General features: G+C 36.5%; 1 protein-coding gene across 1 annotated transcript in view; it reads left to right on the forward strand.

The window, feature by feature from the left end:
* Window positions 1–2,612, forward strand: part of LOC139719758 (uncharacterized) — a 46,599-nt gene extending 43,987 nt beyond the window's left edge. Inside the window, exon 34 of the mRNA XM_071631474.1 lies at window positions 1,117–2,612. Within this exon, the coding sequence (XP_071487575.1) occupies window positions 1,117–1,283 (167 nt within the window). The 3' untranslated portion in view covers window positions 1,284–2,612. The remainder of the gene's footprint in view (window positions 1–1,116) is intronic.
* The last annotated feature ends 18,900 nt before the right edge of the window (window positions 2,613–21,512 follow it).

A 21,512-nucleotide genomic window follows, 5' to 3' on the forward strand; every position in this document is an offset into this window, starting at 1 on the left:
AAGATTTACAACATTGGACATCAATAATTGATATCATAGGGTTTTTGCTTCAATTTGTGTGAAACCCCCGAACTGCAGTACTGGTTTTGAAAGGGGTTCATGTGTCCTTTGTCTCTTTTGTGGAGTCTATATGTTTTTGCAATGATGTGTTAAATCTGATAATTTGTTTCTGGTTTTAGCATTTTGTGTATGTACAAATTGAAGATAAATTAAGTTGACATACAGAACATGTGTCCATTTGAGCTACAGGCGATGATGTGATGTAAACTGGTAAAGCACTGCTGAGAAACAACTGAATAGTTCGGAAGACCGCTATACAAATGTTTTGCAGTTTGTTGTTCGTTTGTTTTCAGAACGCCCATTGCATCTGGTGTCAAATATTGTTCCTTAGCGTTGTTTTAGTTAATCTACTTCTTTTAGGAATGTAGATTAAAAGACCAAAATATAAATGGCTTATCCTGTAATTTCCTACTTGCCAATAATATCATACAATGTATCAAGCCAAAAGTAATTCAAAAGCTGTACATATGACTTCAATATCATGGAGATTCAAGTAGAAAAACTTCCTAAAGAGAACAGATAATACTAATATTGCAAAATTAGATAACTGACATCTGCTTCAGCTCCAATTAAATGTCTTTGTAAATTGGTACTGTACAAAATTGTTCATCACTGAGGAAGAAAATTGGTTTAAGGGACTACTATCTTCTGCCAGTGCCACTCTTAACTGCCAATCCAATTTTGTGTTACCATCAAAAACAAATCCTATTAGATAGAAGAAGTGTTACAATAGTCATTCAGAGACAGAAAATCAGCCTTTTTGGTCGAATATTTTTAGGGTCTGATACTTGAATATGCATCTTTTCCTGTCAATACACGTGTGTATATTATTTTTTTCGGGTATGACATCATATCACATGACAATGTCCCATTATATGGATATATATATATATATATATATATATATATATATATATAGATATATATCATCATCATAATAAAACATATCATATGTTATGATAAAAGAATATGATTTATTGAAATGTATAATTTATGCATTTAATATTGTATAATCTGATACTGTAACATAAGAGCTTTCCTTTGGATTTTCTTCAGACAAATGCCCCCCTGGCCACTTCTCCCCAACTGGATTGGTCCCCTGCTTCCCATGTAGCCGGTTATCCTACCAATCACGAGAGGGCCAGAGGTCATGTGATCCTTGTCCCGCCCACCATTTGACTAATAGCCACGGAGCTGTTTCTGTGAAGGAGTGTAGGCCGTAGCACCAGCCGCTATGCATGGATGAACACTGGGCTTGTCTCCTATATAGTTATCTATCTACCGATTATGTTCATACTCTGTTGTGACATATCGACTCGCTCAATTTAGTAAAGGATTATATTTCTGGTTTGCTTCATTTTCTTGCCATATTTCTAGAAAGCTGAAATAGTTATGATTTATTAACAGTTAATGATTCCTGTGTGTGATTAGTTGAATGCCTTTTGTAAGAGTGAAAACTATTATGTTTCATTTGAGTATGTGCTGCGAAATTAGTTAGTCTGTGACAAGACTTTATAATTCCCATTTTCTTTTTGTCACGGATAAGTAGTCATAATTGACTTTAGATCAGTAGGCCGAAAATTCTTACTTACATTTATCCTTTTAAAATGAATGAATGATTTTAGGTCAGCTAAAAATAAGGGACATTTCCTTTCTGGCTGCTACCTTCCATAGCATATCTGTTAAACCTATTCATATATGTGTTATTGTCAATCTATTTCTGTTTTTTTTCCCTTTTCACTGTATGATATGTTCGTAGTCGTATCCGAATATTGATTGTCACGGATAAGTAGTCATAATTGACTTTAGATCAGTAGGCCGAAAATTCTTACTTACATTTATCCTTTTAAAATGAATGAATGATTTTAGGTCAGCTAAAAATAAGGGACATTTCCTTTCTGGCTGCTACCTTCCATAGCATATCTGTTAAACCTATTCATATATGTGTTATTGTCAATCTATTTCTTTTTTTTTCCCTTTTCACTGTATGATATGTTCGTAGTCGTATCCGAATATTGATGTATGCATTGTTTTTTAATATGTTCCATGCTTTGGTGAAATAAAGAAAATCAGTTATGAAATGGAATATCAACAATTTTGACAATTTTTTCTTAAATGTAGAAGGGTGTAAATGTAAGTGGCTGCAACCAGAAGGAACGAGTATGTACTGGCAAATGACTGGGCATTCTGTGTACGAATCAAACTTGGTCAGTACTAGAGGGAAACTGTGAAAAAACGACAATGCAAACAAATCAAAATACAAAAGTTTTCTTTACAAAAACTCATACCTTTGTCTCAGCTTTTCTTCTTCTAAAATGATCTCATTTAGACATGCAGTTAATTAAGGTGTGATCGGGTAATCAGCAGGTGCCAGTTGTGCTTACACTCATTAGCCGCGGTCACACTGGCAAAACTTTGAGATCGCCTTCTTAAACTTTGCGATCTTTTCTCTGTGTGATCACAGCTACTGAAAGGAACGAGTAGTTCTGTACTTTCTTATGGGTACCTCTTGGGGTCCTGTTCGACGTTAATTTGATTTCCATAATGTGATAAAGGATGATAATAAAAACAATGATAATAACGATAATAATAAAAATAATCATCATCATCATCATAATCATAATCATAATCATAATCATCATAATCATACTCATAATTATAAAAATAATAATAATAAAGTACATTTATAATGGGCCGTATCTATCATTACTGATACTCTCGGCGCATGAGAGCCTGTAAGATTCAACACATTAATAATGGCTTAATGATGGCTTAAGATGTTTAGAAATCTGAAATGCTGTTTGGTTTCTGTGCATTTTCTGTTAAAAAAATCCACAGTGGCAACATTTTGGATAACATGATGTGGAGTTATCTGGATCAGTTTTAATATTAATTAAAGAAAAGAATAACTTATTGCACACCTGGCTATTGATCTTCAGACTTACAGAATTGATACGAATGCGGCTCTGAGTACCTGTTCTTTCATTCTGAAGTCTATTACGAGATATATTGACTATAATTGAAGGACCTGTAATTTGGGCTTCTTAGCAGGCCATTATCTAGAAGATCAAAGTGGTTGTGGACATGTACTTAAACTATGAATTAATTGCTAGAGGAAATGCAACATATTCAGAAATGAGGACAATTAGGAATGCAGAGATCCTCATAGTCTTTAGCATGAAAGAGTCAATGTTTGTTGCAACTCGGTTAGAGTCTGCCTTAATCACGCGTAAATGTCTCCAAGGAACATGCTGCAGTCTTGCCTGTCTTCGTCTTAAATTCTGCTTCCTCTTGTAGAAAGTCTGTTGAGTGTCGTTTAAATGTAATTTTTAATCTATTTTTTTAAATATAAGATGTAAAGGAAATCAAGTGTCATGAATTATCGTTGTGTCAAACAATTGAAGACTCTACCTCCACATTATGCGAGCCGAGATGGGGGCCGGTAGAGAGTGGTAGTAGAAGAAACTGTATATTCATATACCCCATTTAGATATAAGATGAAGGCTGCGTCTCTATATGGTATGCACCAAATAGATTTACACGAAAAAAAAAAAATCAACCGAACCGTAAACAACAACGACAAATTGCTAATTTTATAATGTATGTGATCAGCTGTGCTTTGGTGACTTTCCTATGCAATAGAAACCTCATTGTTTTTGAAAATATATGTACTGTCTCTTGATGTATTTTCAGCTACGTAGTCATTTAAGTCAGCAAATTTTGAATTCAGAATGATTGTGTTTAATTGCGATCGTGCATATGTCGTGGGATGAATATGGGCTACTGCAAGCAACATTTTTTGCAGCTTTTTCCTTGTGCACTTAAGCACCATATTAAAGAAAGAGGAACGAATCGAAGAATGTGTGATTTTTAACTTACAAATCAAGTTGCCTTAGAATAAAAAAATAGATTAAAAACTTTATTGCAACGATTGAAATGAAAAATAATGGTGCATTATCTTGGTTCCCGTACATTTAGCCATAAACTAAACTGGCTAAAATATATAGCTTAAGTTTTGTTCTTGCAGGAAATGCCGAACCTCGGTATTTCTGCTCGAGAACGGAGGATACATTCATATATTGCAATACCTAACATTCAAGAGTCAACATACAGGTATTAGAACCGGATTATCATGTAAAACATATGAACACGAGATCTTTCTTATTACAATAAAATACTTGGGACAGAAGCTCATTTATTGATGAAAGCAAATATATCTAGAGTTACAGAAACTTTATGTCTATGAAAACTTGAGGAGAAAGATATATACTCTATAGGAACAAATATGAAGTGATAACGGTGTTATTGAAATGAGGATGAAATGTTCTTACAAAATCAGCATTGTGTACGCACGTAGCAGCTGTTTTTATTGACCCCTTTTCATATCTAAAATTGGAAAGAGCTCTGCATTGATTACTATCATTTATTTCACTCCTGAATATGGTATTCAGACTGATTGATCAATATTCAATTCAGTTCAAAGTTTATTTCATTTTCGACAAAAACATATATATTTCACTTTCTTTGATAACAGAGAGTAAGATACACAAGGCATTGTGGAATAAAAAAGACTCTACATTAATTGTGCAACCTTATCACTGCTTACAGTAATCATACATTGTCATGAAAACTGAAGTGGTAGAAATGAAAACATAACAATAGGCAAAGTGCGAAAAGTAGAGGGACCCACTAAGAAGACATAGTTTTTAGAATGCGGGCCCCTCTGGTAAAGAGCATCAATAGAAAGGTAACTTGAATTTATGCATATTGTTTTGTATTACTTTATATTGAAATGATGTATTATTTGAACTTGAATTTGAATTTGAATTTGAAGCACAGTAAATAAGATAGAAGAAGAGAATTATGATATCATTGATATATCTTTCTGATATCATATCATAATATCAGAAGTAAGAAGAATATGATATCCTTATGATACAAAATAATCACTTGGCTGATAGTGACAATACTCTCAGAATGATGGCAATAATGACATTCAATATAGCATGTATGAAAATACACTGTGAAGTTAGAGGGATTCCAGTATTGGTAGAGATGAGAATTGGGCTTTTAACTTTTTGCGAGATACCAAGAAAACACTTATGATATAGTACAGAGCATACCATTTTAGGAGGAATTCAAAGTTTATTTGATGAAAATCGGGTTTAGAATGACTGAAACATCCAAAAACAAAGTAAAACAAAGCGATCGTAATAAAGTGTGGGTCCCGCACTTTATTAGAGTTGCTCTGTTTTTGATATCTCAGCCATTTTAAAACCAATTTTCGTCAAATAAATGTTGAATTCCTCATAGAATTGTATGCTCTTTCATATTTCATTAGAGGTTTCTCATTATCTCACAAAAAAAAATGTTAGAAACCTGAAATTAGGTTTCAACCAAAACTATACGATCCCTTTAAGTTTGGCACTCGATGAAGAAGGCAACCGATGCACTGAACGTGGGGTAAAAATGTGAGCAGACGAAGGCAAGAACAAAATCACACTGTCCGTCGAGACTAGAAATGATTACAATTAAGGGATTTAGAATAACGAGCAAAGCAATTAATTGTGTGAATAATGACTATGCAACAGGGATTCTATGTGGAAATCAAGGAGAAAATTATCCATTGTTGCAAAATGGAATTGAAACGAAGAGAATGTTGGTCAACCGCAAACTGTCACCACGACCTATTTCAAAGTTAATGAATGACGTGAACACCTCTATTAACATTCATCGTTAATGACAAAAACATATCAAAATTGAGCGTTAACTCGGTACGCGCTATGACTTGCTAAAAAATAAAATACATGTCCATCATATACATGAACATGGATTTATTTCCTATATGCAATTAATATACACACGTAATAAATCTCTTGATAAATCTCTCTCTCTCCTTTTTTTTTTTAAACAAACAAAATAGAAATGTATATGAGACTTGAAGAGAGGCAACTTTCCACAAAGTATACAAGGAAGCAAATCATTTGTTTTTCGCCAGATGCAAGGGCATACACCAGTCGGCTAAACAGGTGAATGCGTTGATTGCAATATTAGGAGAAAATCTTTGCCGAGAAGATATAGGTATAATAGATAAATAAATAAATAAATAACTATATACATATATATATATATATATATATATATATATATATATATATATATATAATAGATAGCACTTACATGACATGCAACATAGTAATGATAGCGAGAAGAAATTATGATGATAATAATGATGATACAACAAGAAGTAGAGGAATCACTCGAATCATTATACCAGAGCAGAAACTAACTTTTGTGACTCCAACAAACACACACACACACACATATATATATATATATATATATATATATATATATATATATATATATATATGCGGTGGCGCACACACTCGGTCGTCAACAAACCTCCTGTATTAAGCTATACTGATGGTAATGCGCTTGAATACCTCTCACCATTTAATTGAGAGACCAACCTACAGTGAAAGTGATGTCGAGCATGAAACCTGAAAGTTAAGTCCTTTCAAATGCTGGAACACGGAAGAGAAGCCCCTTAAGTGTTTCCTGATTAACTGGTCTTCATGCATATTCTTCAGAATGTTCTAAAGGACGAGATATGAGCGGACTGGGTGCACCGGTGGCATTCATACTCGTGGAGTTATCCCCTTGTGGTGGTATACAGGAAGTGCGCATCTTTCCCTATCTCCATTCATGCGAAAGACTGGGACGTTAAAAATTATCGGGACTAATTCTGTGTGACCGGTTGTAACACAATCAGGGATGTAGATAGGCATGACATTTATCTTTTTCTTATTTTAAAAGGATGGTATAGTGTAAATGGAGATGAGGATTGAGCTTTTAACTTTTTGCGAAATATCAAAAAACACTCATGGAATGTTACAGGGCATACCATTCCAAGAGAAATTCAAAGGCTATTTGATGAAAATCGATTTCGAAATGGCTGAGATATCCAAAGACAAAGTAAAACAAAGTCCCACCTTTTGTGAGGAGCGTTTTGTTTTGGATACCTCAGCCACAAGCATCTGCTTCTATGTAGGTTCCTTCCACACACAATTTTATTTACCCGTCATGAATGTACCCTTGAGGATGATTTCAAATCATTTTTATATGCTATGTATAAATGCTATTTGTATACTGACCTTTAACTTATAATCTATGTGTTACTTTACATTGTCATTGATGGATGCTGTAAACATAACTCTATATGATTTGTGTGGAAACCTAATAAATGAAATGAAATGAAAAAAAAAACAACATATTTTCACCAAATAAACATTGAATTCCTCATGAAATTACGTGCTCTTTCATATCCATACGTGCTTTCTCTGTATCTCGTCAAAAACGTTAGAAACCTGAAGCCAGGTCTCAACCAAAGCTATATCATCCCTTTAAAGCAAGACAGTCAGAGAAAGAAAGAAAAAAAGCTCTGAGATGCACCGACAATGACAACGGTCGTGATAGTGGATATTCCAATGGAAAAGTACCTATACAGGAAATAAATTCATAACAGCCTAAAATTAGTTTATAGAGTGAAATAGACACAACTAAACTTACAAATGAACGTGATGAAGGAATAATGAGGCTATACTAGTGAATGATTGCAATGACGTGTGAAGAAAATCTGAATACTAAAAATTAAAGGGAATGTAGACAAAATGTTAAAATTAGACAATCAGCATCGGCAGCACAAAATATATGTATGGGCTCTCCCCAAAAGTACAGAAACATTGAAAACAGACAAGTAAAGTTCTATCAAAGAGAACAACAAAATGTTATTACCATTGCCTTGACATATCATTCTACCTCAGTCCAGTTCATTGTTTTGACTGAAAAGAACTTGTACTTATTCAACAAACAGCGATGATGAGAAGGCATTTTATTGTGTGACATGCAACTTTTGACATCTTTGCACTCGAATGATAAGGGAAAAAATCATGACCATCACTGTCACTTGTCAAATAAGAATCATTGATATATAAAAAGCTCAACTAATATTATTATTGTTATTATTATTATTATCATATTCATTATTATCATTATCATTATTATTGCCATTATTGTTATCGTCATTCATTGCTTTTGTTTCTATGTTTGCCTTCTGTTTGTTTGTAATCATTTACCGGCATGTATGTATGCATGTTAATATGCATTACGTATATGCTGGTATATTATGTTTCAATTTTCTCATTCAGTACCTCATCTTGTATCCCTCAACAACCCGGTCGGATGGATTGATGCCTCATGTTAAATTACTTTTTTGTTATTAATGTTAAAATTTCCCCATATATCCTGCATCCGTGAACGAAGTACCATCAACAAACTATATGTGTCATGCGCACTCCAGATGGACAAGAAATGGATAAATGCCAACCGTGACTATTTTGTGTGTTTTCGCGTACAAACGGAGCTGTTACATTGGCAAGCCTAAGCACGATACCACATATTCGCGGTGCTCTCTCTGCTGGGTCACTAAAGTTATTGCACATCTTGACTCCATTGTGCAATGTCAAACAAGATCGAGGAAATGTAAAGATTAAATTTGGTTCTCATGATTGACTAGCAAATTTTGTTTTAATGAATTGTACAGTTTTATCATTTGTGCGAAAGCTTTAAATATCAAGTCATGAAGGACATGTTATCTTTTTTTCATGTTGTATAGTCAAATTGTATAATTTCAATTCAATTCAATCATAGTTTATTTCCAATCAACGAAAATAAAAAAACATAGTACAAAGAATACATGTCATTAAATAATATTGTTCAAACGTTTGCAAAAGATTCATGTAATATACGAGACAAATTATAGAACAACATAATGTACAATAATTAGGAGGAACACTGTATAAATACTTCGTGGGCTAGCGGAAAATAAATTCGATTATGGAAAACAGCGATCCACTAAAAAGCAAAGCTTGTCGGACGAGGATCGCTAGATGAATAATAAGTAGTCAATATATATAGTCAATGACACAGAAGTCGTATGCACAATATGAAACAATTTCCCCAACCAAATTACAAAGTGAAGACAGATAGTGTGGATTCACTCATTAATGCAGCGTCATTACATCATGCTAACATTATGCAAAGAAAAATGTGAATAAAAGCACATGTATACAAATATAAATAAAACGTGAATATATATATATATATATATATATATATATAATACAACTGTATAAATATGTAAATACATAATTATCATACCGTGTATCCTTACATAATATATTTACATTGAATACATGCATGCATAAATACATAATCATACATAACGTTTAATTTAAATGACTCAACTTGATCAACTTAAGCAGAATCACACACACACACACACACACTCAATGTAAAACATTCTACAACCTGCTCAAGATGCTGTGATCTCCCAATAAACCACACCACGAACAGAAATGGGAAGGAACTCCACCTGAATAACGACAATCAAGACAAAATACTCATTGACCTGCTGTAAACTAAAGCAACAAGTAGACTCGTCTCATCACTGAACTTGACACTGTCAAATGATAATGATTTTGGGTGTTTAATACCTGTCAATGGTGCCATCCTCACCTCATATTAAGATGACATTACAAAATAATTGAGGCAAAATTGGTGACGACACGTGTCTCTTACTGGCATAATGTGCGGATGCACTTTGGTTTTCATTATTGTTTTTTTTTTTCCTCCAGTTAAGTCGATGTTTTGCTTTGTATGGTTCATAGACCAGACTAACAGGACACTGGTGAAGTCCACACAACTCTAAAATGCTAAAAGAGCGGTGGTGACACTAAGAACTACCCCCCCCCCCGCGTTTATCTTTATCCGTTCAAAAGAGGAAAAACGAACAACGTATGGAAGCCTGCACTTCCGTCTCCGAGTTGCGCCTATCGCTAGTCAGGGATGAATCACTGCTATGACCTGTCACAATGGGATAAAACGCTTTTGGTCTGGTAGAGGCGCATTACACTCCGCGATATGCCCCAACGACGCCACACCACAGATTAGGAGGCTCAGTAATAAGCCTGCTGTGATACCAAGGACTGGTAGTTAGTTGAGAGCTGCTTAGCGTGAATGGTAAAACACTGGCACAGGAGTGTGGCAGTTTTCTTCGAGCAATAACAAAAGATTAAAGATCTAGCAGACATGAGAACTTCTAGCCGGCAGACTGAAGGAGAACTGTGGTTTGATTTTGACGTGAGCTAGCAGTACGCTGGGATTGACATTGTTGGTGTTTATATGAAATTAATCTTGTTTGGATCTTGGATTGGTTTTTCCCGTCAGCAAACGAAAGCGTATACTTTCATAGCACTTCGTTCCACTTGGATTACGTACGCCGTCACAATGGTTAATCCTGTTTCTTTGTTCATTCGAACTGTCATCTGTTTTGGTTGCTGCTGGACATGTTTTGCAGTGAACACAGTTGAATTGCCCAAATTTAACGGACAGACCATCGATCTAGTCTGTGAACGACCCCAAGGAAGTCTCCAAGAGCCTTCGATGATATGGAGGTCCGTGAGTTCGGACATCCAACTCACGAGAGACGACTACATTTACCCGAACATTGGGGCGTTGTACACTCGAGTACACTTGTCACAGACGTCATCGGCAAATGAGTACAACTTGCAGATCACTGATGCACACGAGAGTGACTCTGGAAAGTATCAGTGCGGTTATGAGTCGCCACAGGGGGCATTTACAGAAATAACCACTGTAAATGTCGTTGTTCTTGATTCGGAAATAACCCCAGAATGCAGTAGCAGGATATTACCAAGTGATGGACAGGCAGAGGGTGACGAGTACGACATCAGTTGCAGATGGTCACGCAATCTGCAAAGTGGTCATGCTTTGATTTTCATAAATGGACAAGAGATAAAACCTGACGCATTACTGTTGGACAGTGTGATCGCCCGCGCCGTCTTGACAAGCGATGACGTCGTCACATGTCAGCTGATTGACCCGGTAACCAGTGAGATAAAAACTTGCGAGAAGATCGATCTACCACAGGATGGCTTGAAGGTTCGGACGGATCCTCTTGTTGCAGTAGTTTCTGTTGGGGACGATGCTGAATTCAACTGCACTGCTAAGGCGGACCGCGACATCGAGAGCTACGTTTGGATTCTCAGGGCAGATGCGGTTATCCGATTCCTCGGGCCCAGGATTGGTCGGTTCCGGACTGACGACGGTTCTCGTCGCTTGACTCTCCTCGCTCTTGAAGAAGAGGACGACATGCTATGGGTGAAATGTTCAGTCACAACAACGGATGGCAGCGTAGTTACGACCATGTCAGTCATACACGTGCTGCCAGCAACCGTCGACCCAACGAGACGCGATCCCCAAGAACTGCCGAGGCGAACGACAACGCCAGTGCCGGTGACGTCAACGACGGCGATTGACATCGGGACCCCTATTCGCAATGTCACATACGTTTCCGAGGTTCCGACGCCACTTCCGGTGATCGTTATCTCTCTGGCCGCTGCAGGAGGATTGATTGCAGTCTTGATCATCTTGGGCGTGGTCTTGCTCCTGATCAGAGCTTTCAGGAGAAACTCCAAGCAGGTTGATGGGAACACAGTCAACACCAGTTGGGTGATGTCTACCCCGGAGATTGCCATATCGGACGAGGTCCCCGAGCCACGACGCTTCGGCCGCAAAAAGAGCCGCTCCAGCTCTAGAAAATTCCTGTATTCGCGGAGGAGCAGTAAGAAAAAGAATCGTACCAACGGATCTTTGCCAAACGTATCAACCGGGGTGACGACCCACTTGCCTCCACCTCAAATCATCCCCGATCCACGTGGTATCTATCAAAATATCCCCAGGAGCACATCCTCCTCATCCCTACAATCTATGCAAAGCAGGAATAAGATGCGTGCCGGGATATCGCACGGGTATGAAGACGTAAAACCCGAGCCTCCAGACGTGATCCGCTACAAAAAGCCACGCCCCAGGCACCACCTACAGCTACGCCCTGGGGATGAGGGAGGTTACGCCTGTATTGAGAACCCCGACGAGGTTCCACCTATAATCTACGCGGATTTGGACCTTTCAGCGAGCCCGCCCGTGACGAATGCCAACAATGAGACTTTTGATCCGAGCATCCTTTATGCAAAAGTCAATAAATAATTTTACATTTACTTATCTGTTTTGCCTTTGGATTTCCCGTTGAAGGCGAAGATATGACTTCAAAATGTGAGCATAATATGAGCATTAAATATATCAAACAACTTTTAGGAAACGTTTGGACTTGACGTGATGATGAGATATTCTCACCAGTCTCGCAAAGCTGGAGTATACCACCTCAGATGTCCGTGTGGTGTTAATGATAACGTCTCCTAAAGAGGAACTGACGCAATGATCAATAAAAATAATGCTTAAGACTACTGGAGTAGCTTCAATTCCACCACAAATTCCGTACATGAATTATTCCATAAAAATTCGTCTTGTTTTGATCGATACGTCTTGTTATCTATAAGTAATTTGTAAATATAAATTGTATTTATGTGAAGTGTGTACTTATATTAGAACGCGTTGTTCGTACAAAACAGATAGTCAAAAGAAGTGAAATACTCGTTCCTTGGATTTGTCCCCCGATGCGAGGAAACCGTTTTAAGAGTTAGTTTGTCACCTGCACTTTGTGTTCGTTGGAACACGTCATATAACTTTGAATTTATTTTCAGTAGAGATTTACTTATAAATCAAGCGTTTGTCAGGAGCAAGTTTTGCCATGTACAGGCCCTACTTGTAGATGAAAATGTTGTTGCATTACGTCATAGCATACCTTTGTAATTCAATTCCTGCCGGCGGGTGTGTATTTAGTGTGACATGAATAGTTTGCAACGTGCTTGCTCTTTAATTGTGTAATCTATATAGTTTATATTCCTTGCGAATAAGGATATGGTGGTCCCTTGACATTTAATGCATTGCATTCAAACAAAGTGTGTGATCAAATCAAAGAAGATAATCGTTGTCCCTTCTCAGTCTTAGGTCATTTGACGCGGCCATATGCCTGAAGTGACATATATTACGATTCATTACTGCCGTAGGATATCCACTTTGCGATATCAAGTCAGATTAAACCCATGCAATATAGACAGCACAGTAGTCAGCCAGAACATTCACCTGTCAAAGGGTAGTAGAACCGGATATCGTCACCTTAAACAGCATCCTGGTTTTGCAGTCAGAACTGGAATTTGCCGCAACTTCTTTTTGTTGTTGTTATTTTTTTATCTCTCTCCCCTCTTCCTGTCTCTGTCATACAGATATGATCTTATCTTGTGTACAAGTCATGGCATTTCATGTGTGCGCGTGTCCGTTTTCATGGAAATATTGCGTTTTGACACTGCAATCGGTGCCGCAGTTTAACTATGACATGTTAACGTGTAAAAAAGAAAAACAAAGTATGTTGTTTAAGAGGACTAGGTGAGAGCAATGATTCGCCCATAGAGGTTACAGGTTTCCTTGGTACATACGTTCACTTTGTGACGATGCGTCACTTTGAGTCCGTCTTTGCTCAGTGGCAGTTGAGATTTTTTCTTTTCTTTTTTAGCACTGCTTGGATTTAACCAAAACAAAAATTACAAACTGAAACCTAATTCACGTGTACCCTGAAGTTCGGTGAATGCTAATTATGCTATTTTGTCATGATAGCGATTTGCTTGTTAATGTCAAGGTTTTATTGCCAAAAAAAGTGGCGATCGATGGTTATCGATGGTAACGTCATTTTCTTTTTTTCCTCTTGATTTGTCTGTTTATCAAAGAGATAGTAACTAATACTCCCCTGTGTCATCAATCCGAGGTAAATTCATTGTCGATGAGCCATATCATTTCATGCACAATTCATTGTAGCTGACACATGCTCATCAAAATGATGGTTTATGAAAGAATAATTCTATAAATCGTTGGTAATGTGCTCTTTTGCCATACTCTTTTTTTCTAGATATTTCTAGCGTTTCTCGATTGTGAGTGTTCAGTTAAATAATTGGCCGTCGTTTAGTCAGTTTTCTTCAACAAATGCATAGTGGAGGTCAGGGATTCCGGTGTATCAGTAGCGAGAAAAAGATCCATGCTTTAAAGAAAATTCAATAACACTTTCTATATATTCCAGTTATATATAAATGGATAAAGGGACTGTACAGTACTGGTTGAGGTGAGGGACTCGTGTTTTGAACATTCCTAAGTGAGATAATGAGAAACCTCTTATGAAATATGAAAGAGCATGTAATTTTAAAAAGGATTCAACGTTTATGTGATGAAAATTGGTTTTCAAATGGCTGAGATATCAAAAAAGTGATAATAACAAAAGGCGACAGGCCACAACTTTATTAGGATCTCTTTGTTTCACCTTGTTTTTGGATATCTCAGCCCTTTCAAAACCGATTTTCATGAAATAAACTTTTGATACCCCTTATAATTGCATGCTCTTTGACATCTCATAGAGTGGTTTCTGAATATCTCGCAAAACGTTAAAAGCTAAATCCTCGCCTCGACCAGAACTGTACACACCCTATAAAACGAAAATTACGAATACGTACCATTTCATAGTTTGATGATATCTGAAGTTATTCCAACAGACCTTTTGTCTATCGTCATTCTAAGAGATTATTAAGGTGCAGTCAACCTTGATTACGTCGAATTCAAAGGAACTTTTATAAATACATTGGCATACTGTGAAGATATATATAATGCGATAACGGCATGCAGGGAAAATTAATACTGAAAATCTATGGACTAAATTTCGACTTACTTCACTAAAAGTCACACATGTCTGTATCTGTTCGGGTATCACCTTTTGTTTATTCGACTTAGCCGATTTTAGGACTTGCATGAGGTTAACTGATTATTGATATTATAATGTGGTTGTAAAATGTTGTGATAGTACGTGATATTGTCTTTTTCACGTCTATGATGTTAAGTTGAAGTACTATGAAGAGGGAGATTAAATTTAGTTTCCTGTATTGCTGAATCTTTTGATCATGCTCTGCCTTGTCTTTGTTTTTGGTTACAAGTCTCTTAGATCTTCTGAGATTCATACTTTGAATAATTCACGAAATGCTCCATGAAATTTCAGCAAAGAGAGAAAAAATGAAACAATTTTACGGTCTACCTTGCTTATTCGTCATAATTCGTCTCAAGTCTGTACAAGACCTATAGAAACCTGGTAACAATTCACATGCTGGTTTGCTTAGCCGCCAAAATGAGAATGCTGACATTGATTATTCATCTCTATACCTAGATATGAGATACGATGACATGGAGCCTATAACTCCGGTCAAGGTTTGTCTGTTCGCACCCCCCCCCCCTAATAGTCTGACCCAAAGGCATTGAAAGAAACGAATCCTTCCATGGAGAAGTGTCGCCAGTGATAACGTATTTCATCCGATCGAGCCACGCGATGCATCATGTGATTTGCTTTTGTTTGTTTCGTAACATCTACTCTTTGCCTTCCTTATTCTTACTGGCCCAGTTAAAGGAGTCCTCCGGATGATTTTTAGTATAACTTATACATATGAGCAACTATAAATTGGTTAAACTGGGTTACACTGAGTTTCAGAATTTGTAGTGATTGGGATGAGGAATAGGAGTGTTTTCAAAATTTATAACGAATCACAATGAACGAGGATGATGACACGGCAGTCTCACTACAAGAATGCATGAGTTGGGTTCAAGGAAGCAGAACAAAAGAAGAAAACACGCATGAATTCTACACAGGTGAACTTGTTGAGCACGTGGTATTGTTATGGAATTACATTGCTACATTTCTGAAATAATAATTATGTGAGGCTCTTATGTTATCATCTTCGTTCAGTGTAATTTCTTTTTGGCTTTTCAGAGTATTGATTTCTCTGCTCAAGAACTACAATAAATTCCACAAATCTATGCATGGAGCTGTTTATTTATTTACTACAGAGTGTGAAATTATGAAAATCGTCTGGAATGCCCCTTTAAAATGTCACCAACCACCAAACATTGAGGGCCCCATTTCCCGAGAAGACAAAAAGTAGTAGAAACAGACTTTACGACTTTACTACATTAATGTATGGCTATAAACACGTATATACACGTATACCTTCCACGTACTCGAACAATTTTCGCTAAAAAAACGATAATGTATACGGGCCCTAGATACTGGAATGACCTCTCCCCCGAAATAACAAGCTGCTCGTCCTTACATTCCTTTAAACGTAAATTAAAAGAGTTTTTATTGAGTGCATATTTTGCAGACACTGAACAGTCGTAATGTCTTATGTAATACTGTGGTATGTTATTGTCCAATCAAACATTTTGTCAACACGTTGCAGATTCCATTTAGGGTCTTGCCATCGGGCTCTCTGTATTCATCATTAGCAATTCCACATTCTACTTCGTTTCCCTCTCTTCCCCTTTCCCTCTACCCCTCTCTAATCTTCTATGCAGAGCTTGACGGCAGGCACCAAATGGCTTAATAGTTGTACATGTTACTTTTTGTGTCTTACTGATCATATCCTGGTGAAAGTTTTAATGCAACAATAGTTCATAGTATATATACCAAAGTAGGCTGTATAATAATGATGGCTCGGTCACAGTAAGTTCATATTAATGTATAGTTTGTTTGTTTTTCTTCTTCTTCTTTTTCTTCTTCTTTTTTATTACATAAAATTTGGCAACCTTACATCATCATTCTGGTCTTATCTTCTATCCGTTCTCCGTTTCTTTTTCACAAACACTGATTACTCGGGGCTTACAGCCAAACAAGCTATCTTTCATGTAGGTCCCGTCATACTTCTCTTTGATCAACCCCATTTCGATTTCGATTTTGACCAGTTATCATTACATGTAATTACTGTGTTATCACCATGTATATTGTTTGTTTTCTGCACATTGTTCACAAGGTAAAAGAACTTGTCTGGTTTCTGTTGTAATGTTCATAAATGAGAAGTATGAAAATAAATGAATTGAATTGAATAGAATATGACAAATGGGACGGAGACGTACTTCCTATGGCCGGTATTAAATCTATTATTTATTTTGGTGTCTTTGGTGATCTGTATTATAATTAAACCTTTGCTGATTGCCACGATGACTGTTGATCCGACAGGACAAACAATATGTAATAGCTTGTCCAATGCGCTTCTGTTTTCCAGGTAACCAATTATACCCAAACCATGGCAGCAGTGTTATAATCAGGTTTGCTTTCCAGTTGTAGCTGATATATATTTTGATTCTTGTGACCTTTTATATATATATATATATATATGATGATACTTGTAGTCCGCGTGTTGGTACCAGTATAGAAAAGACGAAGAAGTAGAGTGGTAATGCATTTTGACAGTCCGACGGTGCTATTTATTCAGACCAAATTTTCGACGAATACATTCGTCTTCCTCAGGGTCGACAATGACAATTCGTCGAAAATTTGGTCTGAATAAATAGCACTGTTGAACTGTCAAAATGCATTACCACTCTACTTCTTCGTCTTTTCTATATATATATATATGTATATATATGTTATATAAACATGTGAATGTGTGTGTGTATGTGTGTGTGTGTGTGTGTGTGTGTGTGTTCATTCAGGCGTTTTCGATCAGCACCATGCCATGTCAAGCTTTAATGTCCCTTTAAAACAAAACAAAACAAAAAACAAAACAATGGACGGCTCAATGTCAAATAACAACAATTATGTCACCGTCGTTCTTTTCACTAGTGGGCGTTTCCATGAGTTGCTAAATATGAAATAATCCAGAGCGTTACATTACAGCGAAGAAACAAATAACCAAAGATGCAGCGATCTGCATTGGCCAAAGTGTGTTAAGTAAAGTTCATATCAGTACACTCGGTATCTGTACTGCGATTGAAAAACCCACTGTTAACCACAAAATGAGGACCACAGCTAATTACAAAAGCATAATGAACCGCCTACATAACTGTATGTTCCTAGGAATTTGGTAACGACGCACGCTCTGTCAGTGGCTTGTTATCAAAGATGGTAATCTCCTTTACAGGCTCCAGGAATATGAAAACTATTAAAAAAGTCTCTGGGACTACAAAAACAATCTCCTATTGTCCTCTATTTATGTCCTTTGAATTGAAAACGGAATGCCGAAAATCAATATCGAATGGAACTGAACTGAACTGCACTGAGCTGAACTGAAATGAAAGGCGAAAATTTCACTTGTCCCTTGTAGTGTTGCACTATGGCATCATGAGGAAGCTGTTTATAAAGTAATATACACTCAAAATATTAACTTCAATTTGAAAACTCAGGAGTGTTTTTCATTGCATCCATCACGATTTCCTAAGCTTTTTGGTAAAGTGTCCTTCACGAGTTGCAAAGCATTGAATACTCCGAATAATAAAGGTTTCAGGTAAGATATAATAATTCCTGTGTATACTTAAAAGACTCTGGTTAAGATTTTTCAATAGGCCTTTATGAACGTTTATGTAATTCATAATGTACATAAATACATATACGTACATACATACATACAATACAATACATTTATATATGTGATATAAAACATACATACACACCCGTGTATATTATATATATATATATATATATGTTGATAAGGTAGTCCACGTGTTGGCAAGATAAAAAGATAAGTAACAAAGCTGCAACAAAGTTCATGCTGTATTCACCAACGGTTTATTTCTTCACACAAATTTTCGAGCGTCTCGCCGCCCTTAATTACTGTGTTATCACCATGTATATTGTTTGTTTTCTGCACATTGTTCACAAGGTAAAAGAACTTGTCTGGTTTCTGTTGTAATGTTCATAAATGAGAAGTATGAAAATAAATGAATTGAATTGAATAGAATATGACAAATAGTTAATATGGTTTATATATATATATATATATATATATGTATATTTCATAATATTATATAATGCAATTCCCATAACTTTTAAGAATTTGCGGCAATTATCCATACTTTTGTAAACTCAGATATTTCAAGAACTGTCTCAAGAGTGTGAGTCCGTGTGTTTGTATTACGGAATGAGGGAAAACCTGGTGGGGCAACAACATGTCACACATTCTGACACCGAAACAAATCACCACCACTAACATGACTAATCAAACTTAAAGTAATGAAAACTTTATTCTTCCCTCGCCTCCTCAGACGGCATGGTCCCAGCCTCGAGCCATCTTGACTTTCAACCGTGGGCCGAACAGGCCACACCCACTTTGTACCAACATGCATATTCATGACAGTTTGTTTGTGTTTATTTGTGATTGTGTATTATAGAGTTTTGATAGGAATTATTAGCCGAAACATAATTATGAAGATGGGAGTCATAAGCAATATATCATAATGACATCACGGTGGTGTCACATCAAAATTTCACTATCATTTGTCCTTCATAATCTGCATTATAATCATTTTGTCGTAATTTTCGAGGCGAAATAGTTAAATATAGTGATTTTATACATGTTTCCTCGACCCACATGAATTGTTTTACTTCTATATTTACTTTTAACTCGTAATTTTCGAGGCGAAATAGTTAAATATAGTGATTTTATACATGTTTCCTCGACCCACATGAATTGTTTTACTTCTATATTTACTTTTTACCTCGAAAATTACGACAAAATGATTATAATGCAGATTATGAAGGACAAATGATGGTGAAATTTCGATATGAGACCGCATTGATGTCATTATGATATTACTTATGATTAACCATCTTCGTAAATTAGGGAAGGAAACCACCAGCAGACAATGGTATTAAACTTTAAAGAAGAATTATATCGAAACAACAGGAACATCACAATGCATGTTTAAACCATATATTCCACATCTGCCACACATCCTGTGGACACGAATCGCAATTACACATGCACTTCCTTTTTAGTTAGCCTGGCCTATGACTTCTGTTTGTAATACTTCAGTGCATAATGATACTCTTGGTATACTCGTACTATACTGTAGAATGACAAGGGGGGGGGGGTGAGAAAACAGTGACTGATGATTCGTTCTTTGAGACTTCGATACCGACACTTAGTGAAAACAAAAAAAAAAAAGGTGTAAAAATTATTATGTACCATTCGACTAGTGTGGACTGAGACTAGGCATCATTTGATGACCTGAACACGTTTCTTGATAATCATAAATAACATATCCTGGACACCACGTTGCCATTTTAAGGCTCAAATGCAATCTTGCGTAGCTCAATCCTGCAATGTACTGACCCCCCCCTTTTTTTTTTACTTTGGTTTATTCCCCCGTTCAGCCTCCGCGACCACTTTCCCTGTCAGTCCGCTCTTCTCAGCTATTTCTCCACCCGACCGGTCCTTTCTCTGCAATTGGGTCATTAGCTGATGTAGTCAGGTGGACCGTAGCACGACTTCACCCAGATCAGTAGAAAAGCGGTCATTCATTAATGTGTGTCGAATACCCAATCAAACCACGTGAAATTCGAATGCACGCGTGACTGCTCACTTTAAAGAACTATCTAATGCGAATTAATGCATGTCGACTTTTTTGGATTCGTAATACGCTCAACATAACTTACATGGCCAAATGAATATCTTGATACATGCCATATTATTTCATGGTTATATTTTCTACTCATATTCTTCAGATATATGTAGATACACCTCCAAAACACCAATTAACACCCATTTACCAATCATGGCTACAGTACTTATTTGATTGGTAAGTACTATGACTAACAGAATACATTTTCATACTAATATGAAACAAAAGACATTGCAGTAATCCATAGCAATGATTGACAGATTGGTTTGGAAGATTTTTTTTCCTGTGGGCGTATTCGAGTAACCTGAAGAAAAATAAAGAAGCAGAAATATCTTAATTATAGAATCATTATGGCATATACTGAGAATTTCTTTTGGCCACGTGAAGTGGTGACGAGGGTATAATGAATCGATCCAAAAAGGGTCAACATGAATTTTCACAGCATTGTCTCTGTAATAAGTAATGAAATCATTATTTGTCTCAATAAATTTACAACATATTTTGATTGATTGATGACATTTAAACGAAGAATTATATCGATAGATCTAGCGGTGTAAACCAGTACCTTCATGTAAAACATCGTTGATATAAATATAACAAGCTCTGTGTGTGGTTAGATTTTTAAAATCATTGTGTCCGTGTAAGATTTATTTAAGTTATTTTGCTTGATTAACGATAATAACAAAGAAGCGTTGATATTTTTAAAGGTAAAAAAAAATCGGATGATGATGATGATTTGGTTTTGATTATGGGTATTGTTCCCGCCTTACCTCCCCCCCCCCTTCCTTCCCTCACGTACATAAACACACAAACAGAAACACACGCACACATACACTCACATACACTCACATACTGTACACTCACAGTCACACGCACATTCTTTTATACTCCATGCCCTTGCCTGATGCGCGTTGACTATGACAAAGGAAACAATGCTTCTAGAGACAGGTGCATGTATTCAGCACTACAGCAAACTGCGGGATTCCTTT

The sequence above is a fragment of the Diadema antillarum genome, unplaced genomic scaffold, assembly GCF_040938485.1.
Source record: "Diadema antillarum isolate AM-2024a unplaced genomic scaffold, OU_Dant_1.0 scf00000000, whole genome shotgun sequence".
Lineage (NCBI taxonomy): Eukaryota > Metazoa > Echinodermata > Echinoidea > Diadematoida > Diadematidae > Diadema > Diadema antillarum.